This window comes from Cavia porcellus, unplaced genomic scaffold, assembly GCF_034190915.1.
Source record: "Cavia porcellus strain 051 isolate PalLab524CR breed Dunkin Hartley unplaced genomic scaffold, mCavPor4.1 scaffold_2, whole genome shotgun sequence".
NCBI lineage: Eukaryota > Metazoa > Chordata > Mammalia > Rodentia > Caviidae > Cavia > Cavia porcellus.
In genome coordinates this window covers 90,030,259-90,047,516 of record NW_026947485.1, presented here as the reverse complement: position 1 = coordinate 90,047,516, position 17,258 = coordinate 90,030,259, and the positions used below count along the sequence as shown (strand labels likewise).

Here is a 17,258-nt window from a genome sequence, read left to right as displayed (position 1 = left end):
CATCCATGTCCTGTTTCTAGGAATAGGTTCTTTTGGGAAAAGCATGGCACTGTGGATGAGGAGGGAACAGGGATGGCTTCCACCTCTTACGCTGGCTCTGCCACTGATGAGCTGCTGATTCTAGGCCAGGCTTTTCCCTTCTGTACACCTCATTGCCCTCATCTGTGCTGAGACATGTCAGGCTAGATGACTGCCTTAATTCCTTCCTGCCTCCACCACCTAGGACTCTAGGCAGTGGTCGTTACCCTGGAGAACCCCGTCACCTCTGCTTCAGTGCAGATTCATACAGCCTGCCCACTGTGCCTTAGTTGGTGATAGTCAGCAAAGAGGTTCTCACACTGTGGCCGGCAAGTCACTTAGTAGGTCAACTGCAACTGAGAAGCTGGCTTCAGGAGAGACAACAGTTCTTTGGACTGAGGCAATTCCAGAATATTTTCAGCCTGAAAATACAAGGTTTCTGAATTTTCTGTTCAGTCAACCTGTTCATTGCCATTGCCATCTCTGAGAGTACTTACTGGAAGTGCCAAGCCCCCCACCAGCTGACGAAGACTACTTTACTTAGAAGGTGTTCACCACCCATCACCTGCAGATACTGAGGACTGGGAATACCTATGGTAGTTCTACAGAAGTGATGGAGGTTGGTATGGGTTGATGGAAGTTGCTAACCCAAAATACCAGGAGGAAAGAGATCCCCATTTGCAATATTTGAGCAGATTGGCTGGCTTATATGCACATGTGGTCAAAATTCGGCTGGTGAAGCCAGACTGGAATGGACCTACAGACTTCATTGTGGCTTTCACCAAAGCCTAAGCTAGGCTGCAGCTTTGTTTCCTAGACTCTCCTTACTCATTTGTTTCTAGTTTAGAGTTGTTACAAGAGACATGTGCATATTTAGAAGTCAAGGGTAGAATAGTAACCCTTTATTTACTTATTTTTTAGCTCTGTGAAGGTCGGTGTGGGGCAGACTGTTACAGCTGATGCACTGCTGTTGATCTCACTGGCTTGCACAGTGGCTGGCCAGGTTTCTACAGTTCCTCCATCTTCTCCTGTAGCATCTCCCATCCCAGGCCAGGAGCATGTGCAAAGGCCCCAGCATATCCTATAGGCTGCATGCATCATCAGGATCTGCGCTTGTAGGGAGACAGATGCATCTCTCATCTGTCCTTGGTCTCCGTCACTTTTACAGCCATCTCCCCTATCCTGCCCTCTACAGCTGCAAGAACAATACATTTCAGCCCCAGCATCAGACACAGAAGCAGTAAACTTCCACAGACTGCCTGATAGCGCCCTTGGTTGCCTAAGGTTTCATTCCCATGACAGGTGCTTTATCTCACTTAGTGGTTCTCCTCGGATCATTGGTATTTAGATGTTTCGTAAGTCAGAGAAAGTCAAAATCGGCCCCGCTGTAGACTACATCCATATGGATCCCTCAAGCATAGTAGCAGATTCCTTGAAAAGTGGTTCTTTGGTCACAGTAGATGGCTTCTAATGAGATAAAGGAATCTTTATGGAAGATGCTATCCAGCCTATTCAGCTTCCTGAGGATACTGACTTTTACCACCCCCAAGAAAGAGTGATGTGATGAGGATCAAGTCACATACTGTCACCCAACAGCCAGAGAAAAAGATTTCCAAGTATTTGGACAGATCTGGTAGTGCTTGCTGCTCAGAAAGCGGTAGGCGTGTGGATTTTTGTACCTGTGATTGGGACATGGCATAGTGGATTGTTTTTGTTATGGAAGAGAGACCTCAAAACATATTCACATCAAAGCCTTGGTTTCTCTCTATTCATTCTTAGCCTTTCACAGTTTTAATATTTGCTCATTCATTTACAATCTGCTGGGGATGTATTATGAATAAAACTGAACAGTCCCTGCCTTGTGGATGCTTACATGGTAATTGAAGACATCAGCATAAAACACCTAATTAACTGTGGTAACTTCAGCAAAGAAGTGTTATGTGGTAAGTGTCTACTGGCAGGTTCGACCTGCTAGAGAGGTCAAGAATTGTGGAAACCCGCTCCTGGGGCAAGGCTGGCAGTGGCCAGCAGGTCCCCAGCACTGTCAGAGGCAGGTCAGTGGTGTACTGGCCCAGTGTTAACAGTGAGTTCTCTGGGACAAAAAGGCCCAATCCTGGCATTGTCAAAGAGGGTTAGAAAAGTCTTAAAAGCCTCGGCCCTGACTGCTGCTACTGCTGCCTTGACCATTAGGGACAGGACAGCAGCCCAATGGCCAGCTTCCCATGGTAGGTTCTGACCATAGCTTCTGAGAGAGCTAAGTGCCAGCAGCTTAATTTCCTGACACACTGCAAAAGAGAATATTTCAGGGATACTTCTGTTCTACAAACAGATGGTCACCTATCCAGCCTAAGAAGCCTCTTGTGTCAGAAGAAGGTATTTTCTGTGAAAGAAACTGCCTTAGAGATTCAGTAAGAAATTTCTCAAGGGCCAGATACTTCCAGTTAGAAAAATTGATGGTGACTTCACACTTCAACTTGTTCTCTGAACTTTGCTATCTGGCCCATCACTCCAGCTCAGCCCTCTCCTGGCTGTTAATGGCTGCAGTTGGCACACCTCTTACCTGTCCCCTGGTGACCAGGAGTGACTGTCTCTCCTCTTCCTGTTCCTTTTCAAAGCTAATCTGCAGTCATCTGCACCCAGGGAAGGGGTTGGCCTGGCTTCTTCCAGTTAAGTGCGGGTAACAGGGTAGGGGGTCAGGACTTTGGGCACTGATGGAGGATGCACAGTGGACCCACAGCATTGCACTTCCTGAGAAGAATGTGTGATTAAACAGGTAGGTATGTTTGGCTATTTAACACTTTCTCTGTTAATCATCCTTTTTCTGCCTTCTTCTGGCCTTGTGCTTCTAATATGTAACTGGATAGCTTCATTTTATTATTATTTGTTTTTAATGGCTAGCATCTCAATGACAACTATGTGCATGTGAATTGGATAGAATACTGGCGGGAGGGCTGGTCTGAATTCAGAGATAGGAGGAAAAACTGCTTTCCTCTCTACTTTTTATTTTTCTGTTTAACTCTTCATCTCCTAGGCCTCCCAGTAGCATTGGATACAGAAGGAGATATGTTGGCAGTGAGAGCAAAGCTGAACCAATCATAGTTTTAGATCCTGTTTCCACAAGCGAACCCCAAACCAAAGACCAGGTTGCTGAAAAAGATCCAGCTCAATGCAAAGACGATGAAGGTGAAACTAAACCAGAATTCAAAGAAGACAGTGCTGAAAAAATGAGAGAGACAGACAGCTCCAGCTGCTGATCCATCCACCGGAGTGCTGACCTGTTTGGAAGTCCTTCTCCATAAGCTCATGATTCAGTTTGGTGTGTGATCAAGGGCTACAGAGTTCTGTGTGGCCCCTGTGTTCACAGTACAGGTTCTTTCCTGGTGTCACTTTTGTAAGTAGCAACTGTAAGCATAAATAAGCTGTTTAGCAAAATATACACATTTTAAGTAGTTTTTGGCTTTTGAACTTTATAGGGGTAAGATTTTTTCTAGTTACTGTATGTATGCAGTATGGCTTTGTTTAGAAGATTACCAAGCATTCAGATGTTGGTATCCTCTTAGGAAATGTGCATACCACTTAAAAATTCAGTAATGCTGAAAGTTTGAGGTGCCTGTGGATAGTTGGCTCAACAGAGCTTAACAACTTAACACGCCAAGCACAGTGGCTTTTACCTGTAGTTCAGCTACTCTGGAGGCTGGGGAAGAAGGATCACTTGAGCGCAGATGTTTAGGCTAGATTGGGGAACACAGTGAGACTGTGACTCAAAAACAAAACAAAAGTCCCCAAAGAAACTTCTGTTTTGGGTCTGATCCTCTTTCGGTAGAGAAAAACTGCACCAGCATGGAAAGAATGAATCCTATAGCATACAAGTTATTTTCTAGGGTTAGACTGAGATAAACTTCAAACTCAGGAGCTGGCATCAAACTAGTTGTCTTTTAGTCATTGTGAATTACATGCCTTGTTAACACTGGATGAAAAGTACATGCTATTTATTGTGCCCAAAGTCTCCCAAAGACCTCAGAGGGAACATTCTAGTGGCCTGAATATGGAATTGAGTTGAAAGTCCAAATCTGGAATCAACAGTAAAGCTTCATAAACCATGTTTTCCATACTGTGAGTTAGTTGTGTTTTCCCATATACTAATGTGGCTGAGGTCCCCTATTTTATCACAGTCCTTATGTACAGTGAAGGTTAGTGACAAGCACACATTTTTCTTGCTTCACTGCCATTCCGTATTACACAGGTGTTTTTGTTTTGTTTTGTTTTAAAGAAATTAAGTGGTAGTTAGTCTCTCAAAATACAGTGTTTCAGGCTACCACAGTGAATAAATAGAAATATAATCAGGGATATTAAAAAAAAAACTTATGCAGCTTTTCAAAGTGAATTGTTTCAAAATTGGTGTTTATTTAAAATAAGTGGTAATGTACTTGAATGCACTTTTTATGACAATGATTCAGTAATGGTAATTTTACTATTAAAGAAAGTGAAAGGTTTAGTTTTGTTAGCATGACTCAGCATGCAGCTGTCAGGTGTTTCTTTCCTAAGGGCAAAAGAAAATGATAGTAATAATTGCAGTAGTTGTATTGTATTGTATTTTTGCACGTGTGCTAAGCAGAGGCTTGAAGACATGGTTAATCAGGTGAATGTACTTCCTCAATTTGGAGACAATTACCTTTCCACAGGTTTGTTATGCTTATTTCCATGTTCTTCCAGTGATGATTTATGGTTACCTATTAAATTACTTGTAGGGAACTAAAGTGTTAAGACTTTTTCATCTGTATGTTTTGTTAACTGAATAATAGCCCTATGTGATATGTTAACTACAAACTGATTAATTCACTTAGATGTTATGCTGTGACTTGAACTTTCCTCACCACAGTGTATTAAAAAAGAAGCACCAACAGCTTCCCATTAAGGGTCAGTTGTGGTTTTTGAGTTTTTTAAATTTAGTTCTCCAACCTGACCAACCTCTTCCACTTTGCTAGGAATCAAAACGGGGGCTTTGCAAATCGCTTGGTATGTGCTTTACCACTGAGTTACACTCCAGCCCCAAAACTGAACCAGTCTTGACCTTCTTAATAGGAAAACTGTATAAGAGTTGGTAATTTTAGTAATTTTTAATGATCTACAAAATGGTTTGCTATGAACCATTTCATTCCATGTTTCTTTGTGTGATCTTTCCTCTTATGTCCATTATCAGTCTCCTGGTTTGTGTATTATACACCTATAGGAGCTGAAAAACACTGTGTTTGCACACATCAGCAAGGTAACACGGTCATGCAAACACCCTCATTCCGAGCAGCAACTGGCCATTCGGTGAGCGGGACCACACATCTGTTAGCACCTGAGTTTTGCCTTTCTGAGCTTCTCTACTTCCTTTCTCCATGATCACAGAGTATTTTAAGCTACTGTGGCACAAGGATATTTGATGTAAGATTCACCTTTTTCCTACAGTTTTTCCCTGTTCAGCTCAGTTTTGAGAGGTTCTCCCCTGCTAAGTTACTTGTCAGCAAAGCAGTTGGTTCCAAGGTAGAGGGGCAAAGGAGGTCTGGTGCTTCCATCTGTAAGGTGTATCCTTGGTTACCTGCATAAAAAAATTATATACATTCTACTCTAACACTTGAAAGTTTGAAGGGATGGCATGCTTTGGTTTTATGCATAAGAACATCTGTGCTGTTTTTTTAGGACTATACATAGGTCTCTCTGAGTTTCCTTAACTCATGCTGATTGTACTTTTACCCCACAGAAGGGCAGAGGCATAGAGGTCCTTTGTGCTGCTCCTAAACAAGGGCAGAATGTCTCTCTCTTCTGAAAGAATAAGAAGTTAATTAAAATTCTTGTACCTTTTTGTATATAAGCCAATATTGCATAAACTCCTCGCCCACGGTCACTTTAGCATTGATCACCCTGTGGGAACTCTGATGGGCAGGGATCACCAAGGCCTTTAGCACTCAGCCTTGTTTGCCCAGAGGTAAGAAGGATGACTGGTTTGGTCTGACTGCTCATCCGTAATTCCTCCTTTCTAAATTTTGTTGACAGAAAAAGGTCTGTTGAACAGGAACTAGTACAGGTAAAAACTATTACTGATTATCTTTCCTGATCATTTTAAGTCATATGTCAGGCAAATGATAGTGGTCTGTATCACAGTCTTAAAGATCTGAGTTATGTTTCGTAAGGCACACTGTACGTGTGTAACCACTGCCTTGCGGAGCAGCTTTAATTGATAGACCTGTTCACCACAGAGAGTGGCTACTCAGCTGTCATTGTCACTGACCTTAGGAGACTCATGAAGTAGTGCTCAGGTATGGACTAGAAAGTCCTAAAGCTTCTTCCAGGCACTGTTCCACATACCCTGTCCCACTGTCACTTTAAATCTGGGATGTGCAGGTTTTTCATCTCTTTTACAGGTACTATATATTATTATACAAGTGTTTTATATGAAACCGATTGGAAAAAATAATAATGGTGATTGGCATTCTAAGAAATCTACATTAAAATGCTCACCCTCCATTGGTGAGTCCAGTTATCAAGTGAGATTAACATGAGTAGACTGTGTTCTGGGTTGAAATTAAAAGTGCTAACCTGGTTAAGGTAATAAATAACCTCTTTGGTTAACTTAATCATTTTTCTCGGTTTATAAATTTTAGCCTGGTTTCAGGGGTTATCCTCAGATGATTTGCGTGTGTGTGTCTTTAAGGATATCTGCAAAGGCTGAGCACCCAGTCACGTTCATCCTGCCTTTAAGGTGAAATTTCCTTCCAGTTTCTCTTGTTCCGCTGTTGGTTGTTAAGAAGCAGTGGTAACCACAAATTGTGACACAGTCTCCTCACTTAGAGTGACCTCAGCCAATTCTATACCTCATGCTCTGAGAGGCTACCGGTGAAACAATTTCAGACTGTAGCTTTGAGAGGAAGCGGCTGGCTCTGCCATGAGGACATTAAGTTCTCTTGTTATACTCTTCAGAAGGAGAGGTCTTCCGTGTACCTGGTAAAAACTTAATAGTAGATTCGAAGTCTAAACTTAGCGAACTTTCCTACAGCTTGGTACATAGCAGTGTATATAATTTGTACGAAAAGCAAGTAGTAATCCGTTTGATAGAACCCAATTGTATAAGGTAGTTGGATATCATTATAGGTATATGCTTGAATAGGTTTATTTCTGGAATTCCTCTGCTATAATCTCAGTAAAAGCTGACAAATGTCAAGAGACAAGTCAGTCAACATATATGTCTCATCATTTTTAACCATTTCCCAGTACCCTAATATAAAATAAACAGTTTGGGCATGTAGTAACCTGAAGAGTATTTATTTCACCGATTTGCTTATTTATATCTTTTCTTGTTCTAAAATGATGTAAGGAAACTCACAAAGATAAAAATAAGAAAATCTAAAATATAAAATGACATCAGGAAAAAAGGAAATCAAGCGTAGGAAAATAAGATGAAGTTCTTTTTAAAAAAAATAGTGATACTCTTGTCACCAGCGGCATCAGGTTGGCTGCAAAAACACATCTCTGCATCTCAGAACATAGAAGCCAGACACCTGTTCCTGGCACTGAAAGCTTCTTGTAGAAATTAGCTCCTGTTTTGTTGATTTCCGACTTACAAAGGACAAGATACTGTAGAGTTGGCAACCAAAATAACTACCTCTAGAAAAACTAGATCATTGCGAAGTGCACAGTACAGGTAATGTCCCCCTAGAAATGTGAGGACTATAAAAAAGCTCACAGAATCAGGCAAAAAATATTACATGTTTTACCAAACAGTGAAATTACAAGAATGGAAAACACCTGAATTAATGCAATTTAAGTGCAGAGCCAGTAGAGGGACAGACTTTACACCTACCAGTCTAATACACGTGGTATGGCTCTGTCCCGGGGTACGTCCCATACAGAATGTGCTTATGATTGGGCTGATTGTTCCACAACCTCTGTGGGGAAGATGGGCTCCAGAAGCCCAGGCAGCTCACCAGCTGCAGCACCAGCAGCTTCAGGCACCTTTTCAGCATCCTCATTAAAGTGAAAAAAGATGTGTTCTTCATTGAAACCTATTTTAAGGAAAAAACAAAGTTTATTGTCTAATCCAAGGTACCAGGTCTGGTGTTACTGTATTATTTGAAGGGGATCATTATCAGAAATGGCCAGAGGAGTCACAATACCATCAGAAATGACCCAGAGTCACTTTGGTTATGCATTCACTGTCCAATACTGTTGTCCTATTCTTCTGGTGTTTGCTATTTAGTGACAGAGGCTTAGCAGAAAAGGAAAAGAGAAAGCTGAGTTAGAGAGGAAAGACCAGTGCTGTATGTGAATACAAACCATTGGCAAAGACTTCAAGGGAAATGATGGCAGAAAGGTCCACATATGCAGTGATGCTATTTTAGTGGCTGAGATTTTACCAAGATCTGCTACTCAAAAGTGGGAATGGACAGATTGGTTTTTCCAGTTTTGCATTCCCTTAACATTTATTGCCCAGAGTGAGTAAAATTCTCAATTCCTAATCCATTCCAATACCTAGGGTTCCACTAGCACCTGCAAGGAGATTAGGCCTCCAGTCCTTGGGGTCTTTTTGAGGTTCTGAAATGGTTGTGTCCCTTATCAGGGGTGCCTGGATATGTATGAGAGGTCATTTAAGGACCCCAAGGCCTCCATGAGTTCAGGATGATGAAAAATAAACAATACGTACAACAATATAATTTGACCTACTTGAAAAAAAGCTTTTGCATTACCCACAAAACACAGGCTAACTTTTGACTGCCTTTACATAGCTCAAAAATAATTTTTCAGTTATACCTTCATTTTCCATGAAGGGTTATGTTTCAAGACCCCTGTATATATGGTAAATGACATTTTAAAATCACATTTTTTGGTCTCTGTAAGTGACTGTAAGCAATGGCCTCTTTTAGTCTATCACAGTCAATACAGAAAACAACAGTGCTTGTTTAGGATGCTTCTCTCCAGACAGTACACAAGGTCTTTCTAGCCATGCAAATTTATAAAGGTTGGATTTCACACATGGTTCATTCACTTCTTTTGAGACTTTGACCTTTCTGAGGTACATAAAATTAACATGTTGCTTAGTTTTTTTTTTTTAAGTGGAAGAGTTGTCTCCAGGCTCCATCAGGAAAACATCTGCCCATAACTTTCACAGGCTGTGCAGAAAAGCCTCTATAATTTGGATGATAACAAAAGGTAGGCTTGGAGATTCCAATCAATTAATTCTATTGAAAAGCATCGTGCAGTCTATTCAGCGGGAAGAGGGGCAAGAGTTTTAAACATTCAGGTAAATAGATAATCCATTAAGACAACAATATACATTGTGGCAAGTGCCATCCTGGTTTTGTCAGTGCTGATTTATAGTCTCTGGATTCCTCTGCCCTCCTGCTGAGGGACTTCTATTCCCCCTCTTCCCATCTTTGTTCCCTTATTCATGGCTAAGTGAAAACAAAGTGAGAGAGCAGCACATACCCAGTGTTCCATTCTGCACAAGTTCTTCCTCTATGGTGAGAAGACGGTTGTACTTCGTCACCCGTTCACCGCGAGAAAGACCCCCCAACTTAATGAACCGGACACCAAGTCCAACGGCCTGAAGGTGGAAAACAACTCATTTTAAATGGGGGATTCATGTTTTGCTGAGCTCCAAACAGTTCTTTAAAGCAAAAGGAAACTGTCATGGTGTGCTGTTGGGGTTTTTCTGTTACAGTTTCATCTTTATCCTGATGTAAGTAAAGTCTGCTTACGAGCCAAGAGTGTTGAAAGGCAAAAAGATGGTATGGCTGACTGCCCATCAGACGTTTTACTAGTCATGTAAGCATGCTGATTTTATCTAAGATCAGCCTGGCCTTTCTCCTTCATTTTAGGAGGGAAGATTGCTGGTGCACACCCCGGCTATTTAAGTGTGCTTGTCATTTTCCCCGGACTTCAATTGTGCTTCTTTTTAAAAGTTCAAAGATTAGCTCTTTGCAAAAGGTAGCTGTCTGGGAGGAAGCAAGTCTATTTCATAAAAGGTTACATGACTTTCTCCACCAAAGATGCATTTCTGTGAAATACCAATTCGGGATAAAAGCAGTGTTTTGGCAATTCTGCAATTGACCAGTGTTCAGCACTTACCAAATCGACAAGGCTGTCATCACAGGACTCTCCATCTGTACTTCCAAGGATGGCAATGTGCTTGGTACCTGGAAGAGAAATTCCTTCGGTTTTGTATGGTACAGATACAACTCACATAGATGAGAGCTTCTAGAATCAAAATGAGAAATATACTGGATTTAAAACTTTCCTGTCAAGAGTCAAACACCACTAAAGAATTTTAATTCAAAGATTTGCATTGTTATTGCCCTTGGGGAAAATTGGCATGTTTCTAAGACCACAGCTATAAAACATATTTCCTTTTCATTGCTGTTCAAGTAGAAAAGTCTGCATTTCAAATACGGCAAGCACAAGAGTCCACAGTCTACATAGCAGCTTTCTTATTTCATCCTTTAGAATTTTCAAGGGAACCTGTCTTTCCAAGTGTTTATTAAAGCGGTGTTCATAGTGTTTAGTCATTTGAGGATCTTGAAACCCCTTGCACCTTGCCAGGGTCTATGAAGAATATAAGCTAAAGATCTCACAACAGTGACAATGTTTTCCTTTGACAGAGCCCACCCATGTGAAGATGAAAGAACACCTGCTGAGGGGTGGGCTAGGGGAAAGGCCTGGGCTAGATTCTCCCATCAGAGGCCCCAGACCAGCTCTGCCGTACCTATCATTCAATCCTCTGGGACTACCCTGGCCCCAGCTGCCAGTGTGGCCCTGCTGTTTGCTCCAGGTCTGAATCTGGCCTTGTGCCTCCTCCCCAAAACCTGCTCTTGGTATTTATGTAACAGGCTGTCCATGAACTCAGTGGAATTTAGTGAGGGATACCAGCCAATAAGTAGACAAGTCATTGTGGTAACACTACAAAGAGAAACGATTAACATGCTACATGGGAAGTTCAGAGCAGAACTAGAGTAGAGGAGACCAGAGGAGCCATGTACATCTATAAACATTTCATTTTGGTCAATACCTGAAGGATAAAGCATAGTTAACTAAGTTAACAACACTGATCGAAGTAATTGAGACCAAAGGAATTGCACACTCAAACTGAGGCAGCAAGGACTTCGAAAGTTGAGGAATTAGTGTATGGCATCATGGTAAGGTCCACAGAAAATTACTTAATCTTTCTAAGCCTTATTTTCATATCAATAAAGTAGGAATAAATGTGTGCTTCATAGGATTATAGAAAGAAATGCTAAGATTCCTGACTGTTGGGTACTGCATGAGGCTGCCCACCTTGGGCATCCAAGCCCCACCCATGTTGGGATCCTGCTCCTAACCCCAGCTTCATGACTAAAGACTTGCTTCTAGACACTTGCTTGACTTGCTTGACAGTTTCGTAGTGTTTTGTGTTAGGAGTAAAATCTCCCTCTGCTACAAGTCTGTTCTGACAGACAACTGTCTGCTTTTGCTGATTGGATCTTTTTGCTTACTTTCTTAACCTCTGAAGAATACCCATTCCCTGCTATAGATGTTCTAGTTCTGTATTCTGATCACGCAGGTCCAGGTAGCTTAAAATGGCCCCCTAATATCAGGATATATTAAAAATGGCAAAGTTTATTTCAGTCCAGCAGACTACAACCTTATAGTGTAAACTGTGGTCCCTGTTCTTCAGGTGCTGAGGATTAATCGAGAGCACAATGTGACAGTCAGAGGAAAGAATGTATAATACTTTAGCAGTGGGCTGCAGTGTAAACACCTGTCCCTGTTGCTTCCTGGAGGGGCCTGACACCTTGCGGTGGTGAATCCTGAGCTTGTTACGAGCTTGGACATTACTGTTTGCAAATATGGCTGGAGAAGGGTCAGGCTGTGGTCTTTCCTGTAAGGGGCAGAAAGTCCCTTCCCATTGTGAAACTGACAGCTCAGTGACCCCTTTATGATGACCTTCAGTAAGGGAGGACCATATGGAATAGGGCTATTACTAGAATGTTCCCAGAGTAACTCACTAGGCCACCTTTTGTTTCCCAACACTAAATCTCCCATAAATGGTAGGATTGTTTTTCTTCCCAGATTTATTCCTTCCTTTGGCTTTTTAACTAATTTTCATATACTGCATATTTTGGGCATCTTACATAACCAAGTCATTATAAGCCTTTCAGATTTATATTTTACTTACTGTCAATAAGATTGGTTATTTCCACCAAGTCAGACACTGTAGTTTGATTTGTATGTGTTATGATCAGCGCATGGGATCTGGGGATGCTGATGTTTCCATGCTCTAGAAGTTTAGAAATGCTTTTGGATGCCTTTCCTGCAATTATGTAGCACCTGGAACCAAGGGCATTATAGAGGCTGTCCCACTGTTCTGAATCCTGGGTAAATATTTAAGAGTTGGTCATTATACTATAAAACAGGAACCATAGCACATAATTAAAGTCATACCATTTTCCTGAGATACACAAAACATTTTCTTTTGTATCCCTATGTGAATGATTCTCAGTAATATAGCCACATGAGTTTGGACGCTTCATTGAAGAAGTCCTTAATGTGACTTAATTTAAACTTAAAGATCTTGCAAGATGTTAATGCATTAAATACTATTCCTCACGTGAACTGTTATTTTTCAAACCCAGGCTACTCCCATCCCATATCACCCATAATGCTAATTTAATTGTTTGAAGATTTCTGTTATTTTCGATGAACAAAAAAAAAGAGATTCTTGCTCCTCTTTCTCAGAACCCTTATTTTTAATTGGGGGATCACCATGTGAAATTAAATGGTTATTTAATAAAGTATATGTGTATGAGTACATATGTGCATATATTTGAGTATGCATATATCTGCATACACATAAAGTCATTCCTGCCATTACACCAGATTTCAACTATCCCTTTAGAGCTGATGATGCAGGTATGTCCTTTCACCTTAGGAAAAAAGAAGCTATTATTGAGTCTCAAGACTATTACCACAAGGCCAGTCTGCCACTGAGCTCAGCCAGTGGCTTCTGAAAGCTTTTCTGTAGGCTTGACCAGGAGAAGGAAGAGGAGACTTTGACAAGCCCTGGGACTTCCTCCAGATGAGTTCCAGTGTTCAGACTGTTCCTAAATAGTAATGCTTATCTCATAAAGGCTATCTGTCTAATCTATCTATTGAGTATACAAATGGTTCTAAATTCACAAAATCAGTAATTCAAATTTAGGACATTTACATAGATTAGAAAGATAGTCTTTTGTGGCATGTAGATGAGCCTTGTCAAAGGCATTAGTTGAAAGAAGTCACAAAACCTTAGTATCTCAAATCTTTTAAAATATGGCTTTCAGTCAGGCTCTGTGTACACACTTGTAATACCATAACTGACGGGGGCTGAGGCAGGAGCATCTCATATTTGATTTCCTCCTGGGCAGTGACAATATAAAAAAAAAAAAGCTGGGAATGTATCTCAGTGAATACCTCTGGTGCGATCCCCAGTACTGGGGGAAAAAAAGTTTTGTTACTTTTATACCCATGTAGTAACTGGATTTAGTTTTTAAAAAAAAGAATGTGGCCTCGTACAGGTCCTGTTTTCATGAGTACATGAAAATGATATATGATTAATGTATTGGAAGTACCAGCCAGCACAGCGGGGGCAGTTTCCATCAGAGAAGTTGCTTGTAAATAGACAGGTACTCCTGAAGGGCTTGCAAATGGCTTGTTTCACTCGGCAGACAGGCACACCCCAAGGTGATTGTGTTTCTATTATTCATGTGTTTATAAGTGCCTTTCTCATAAATGTCAAAATAAAGCCCCAATTACAACACATTCCCAATGACAAAGATACCAAAGAATGACATTTTATTCTGTGTTTTGTTATGCAACATAAAAAGGGGAGCCTGCTTGCTTTACAGCATAAAAATATGTTATAAAATGTAGCCAGCTTAGGAAGCTCACCTCCTTCCTGAAAGGATCAATTAAAGCAATGATGGAAGGGTTCTTGTTGACCAGCTCCACATACAGGTCGACCATCTCTGCTGCACTTTTGTGGGTACCTGTCAGTACTTCGTACTTTCCTTTACTCTAAGGTATGTATGGCAGACAGCAGAATAAAGGATACATGTTCAGATGTTAACGATGACAATCAAATTCCTTTTCATTCTTTTTATGTGATTATAAACACTATTTTCAGCCACATTACTCTGAAAAAACTATGCATTTCACTTTACATCATCCTCAAAATATTAACTGGGGTAGTCATGTCACTGTTTCTCTTTATGCTGTATTGAGTTTCCCATGGACTTTGATGGAGCCTTCCACACAGAACACCAACGTATACAAAATAGATGGGGAATTGTTTTTTCATTCAGGTTTATGACATGGTGCCAGGTGCCTGGCTGCCTAGGTAGGTAAACAATGACATAAATTCATAAAATAGCAAATAGTAATAATGCAAAACCTGCCCACTCTAAAATCCACAGGCTTTCAACTCAGTGAACAAATAATTTGTTTCCTTTATTGTAAATATTTTAAAATTTGAAAGGAGAGCTAGACTTTTTTTTCCTCAATGCTGGGGATTGAACTAGGGTACACTGAGCTACATTTCCCCAATACCTTCCCCCCTTTAAATTTTTTTTTGTCTTTTTTATGGGTAGCGAGGATTGAACTCACTACCGCCTGCTTCCAAGGCAGGTGCTTATGCCGCTGAGCTAAATCCCCAACCACCCCACCCTTTAAATTTCAAGACACAGTCTGATCAGGTTGTCCAGAACTCTCTCAGACTTGCAGTCTTCTTCCCTCAACCTCTGTCACAGCTGAGATTATCGGCTTTGCATCTCTATCATTCATCCAGCTTGGGCTAGGCATATGAGTACTAACTTAAGCCAAGAAGAAATGTGAAGTGGCTTCAGGGGAGGCCTCTCGTTCTCAGATCACATGCAATTTCTATAGGAACTATTCTGAAAGTTGGATTTTAGCAGTCTCACTCTTTTGTGCTTACGGATCTAGTGTAGTCTCTGTAAAACAAAGCACCTTATTTTCCAGTCTATTCAGACTTGAAACAGGTAGCACCGGGGACATTTAGGTTGTGGCAGGGAGGTAGAATGGGCAGGGTGGTTTTTTGGTTTGCTAATGCTTTCCTGCTGCTGCTACCAATAGATTGGATCCCACTGGAATTAACAGGCTCTTAAGAAGTCCATAATTGAGATTTTACACTTCATGTTAAAAAGCAGCAAGAACTTTCAGCTCCTATAATGCAAAACTTAAAAATCTTATCTTGTCAGTGAAGAAATTCTAATGACTTTGAACTAACATAATTATTTGATATCAAGCTAATACATTTTACTGAATATAAGCAATAAATACCCAGACTATGTAGCACTAGCAATCAGTATATTCACAGTTCCTGGTATAGCTTGCTGATGAAAACATGCAATTATTTTTCTTAATGGTATGCCTAGGAACCAATCATTATGTGAAGAATAGGAAATTAAACATTTCTTTATATGCTTAGTTTCTTTAGAAAAGTAAAAGAACCTTGAGAAATAAGCCAAAACTTAAAGCTCATATATATTATTCAAAATTTTCTTTGTCACTGGAAGTTAGAACCAGGGTTAAAACAGGATCCTATTTTGTCTTGTTGCCAGAAGTTGACATTAATTACCAAGTCACCATAAATGCATGTCAATATGCTGGGCCATTTTGTAGACAGGAGACAGTGCTGTGTATTTGACAGTGAGAAGTATGTGTGTATATAAGGCAGAAAACTTCAAATAGATTTTCTAATATTAAGATTTAAGTATAGAGGTACAATGATGTATTAGCTTGAGGAAGTAAGGAGGAGAACACTTTTCAATGAATTTGCTTTCCAGTCTTTAAAATACTTCTCTGTGGTTAATGTGATCACTAGGTGATAGTTCATCATCAAGGCTCTGTCTTAACCCAGGTGGGGGAGAAGACTTTACATAGTTAAATAAAAACATAACTTCACAAACTTCAGTAACTTGGAAACATTTTCTATAGCAAGTGAGGGCTGGAGATGCTGCTCAGTGGTAGAGTGTTTGCCTACCATGTGTTGAAGCCCTGGGTTTGATTACTAGCACTACAAAAAAATTTATTGTTAAATGAGTAACAACATAAGCCCTAATAATCATCTGCCTAGCAGGACTTATGAAGAAATCGTAGTTACCATTGATCTACTTTTCATGCTTGACAAATTAAACATTTACCAACCAAATGATTATATTCCACAAAACATGCCATTTGTTAAATTATTTTCCAATAGTTTTTGTTTGCAATGTAGTAATCAAATTAAGCAATTTCCTAACAAGTCCATAGTTGAAGACCTTTACAATACTTCTTCATTGTATACCTGTTAAATACATTTTTCATATTTATTATAGAATTTCTGTATAAAATTAAGACATTTTCTGTTATTATTTTATTTTCTGTCTCAGTTATTAGGGTTGAATTCAGAGAATGCTGAGCTATATCCTCTGCCCTTTTTATATTTTGAGGCAGGGTCTCACAAAGTTGCTCAGCCTGGCCTGAAACTTGAATCCTCTTGCTTTAGTCTCCCAAATGTCTGGGATTATAGGCCTATGCCACTATTTTGGCTTTATTTTCAAAGTTATATGGTTGTATTACTCTCTAATAATTAGCAAATTTGGCTTTCTCACCACCTTTTGTATGATCCTTTACCCATTATTAATTTTTAAAAACACTTGCCTCTATCTGGGAACTATTCAGATAAGCTCTTGAATTCTAGTTTTAAGGTCATGGACATCAACCAGAAGTAAATGTTCTGAAGTGGAAACTCACGTAGTCCATCAGCTCATGTCCAGCACAGTTGATGGCCAGATGCAGATGTGTTCCCAGTTCTAGCTCCAAGTTTGCACAGACACCCTGTAGTAGAAGCAGTGGCTGTTCTACGGTGTCACAGCTAAGGGTTAAACAGCCAAGATGCGACATCCTACCAGTGAGTGACTGCTGCAAGAGCAAAAGAAAATGATGCATATTAGCATATTACATTAAGGCTCCTAGAGCTTCCTGTGACGGGCAGAGATTACAACTGGACATATTTCTGCAAAGATATCTAGCGATTCTGGATTAATCTTACTTCTAGATCCCATTCATAGGACTTTGGGCATAAAATTTCTCTGCACTATTTGGGTTTTCTCTTGTTAGCAGGCCTGTGTTATCACTTTATTAACTCTGCCACTATGGGGCTAGCCCAAGCCCCAACTTCCAGTTCAATG

General features: G+C 40.3%; 2 protein-coding genes across 4 annotated transcripts in view; one reads left to right on the top strand and one right to left on the bottom strand.

Annotated features, from left to right (window-relative positions):
* The window catches only part of Shtn1 (shootin 1), a 91,773-nt gene extending 86,834 nt beyond the window's left edge, over positions 1-4,939 (top strand). For 2 of the 3 annotated variants that reach the window (XM_023561611.2, XM_003479638.4), the window contains one exon: positions 3,050-4,939. In XM_023561611.2, coding sequence (XP_023417379.1) covers positions 3,050-3,272 — 223 coding nt within the window. In that variant the 3' untranslated portion in view covers positions 3,273-4,939. The remainder of the gene's footprint in view (positions 1-3,049) is intronic. The other variant, XM_063244816.1, reaches the window with a different exon arrangement.
* A 2,361-nt stretch (positions 4,940-7,300) lies between these two features.
* The window catches only part of Eno4 (enolase 4), a 30,894-nt gene continuing 20,936 nt past the window's right edge, over positions 7,301-17,258 (bottom strand). The window contains exons 9-14 of the mRNA XM_003479321.3: positions 16,822-16,989; positions 13,960-14,085; positions 12,209-12,404; positions 10,126-10,193; positions 9,484-9,601; positions 7,301-8,063 (exon numbers count right to left, since the gene is read on the bottom strand). Of these exons, the coding sequence (XP_003479369.2) occupies positions 7,918-8,063; positions 9,484-9,601; positions 10,126-10,193; positions 12,209-12,404; positions 13,960-14,085; positions 16,822-16,989 (822 nt within the window). The 3' untranslated portion in view covers positions 7,301-7,917. The remainder of the gene's footprint in view (positions 8,064-9,483; positions 9,602-10,125; positions 10,194-12,208; positions 12,405-13,959; positions 14,086-16,821; positions 16,990-17,258) is intronic.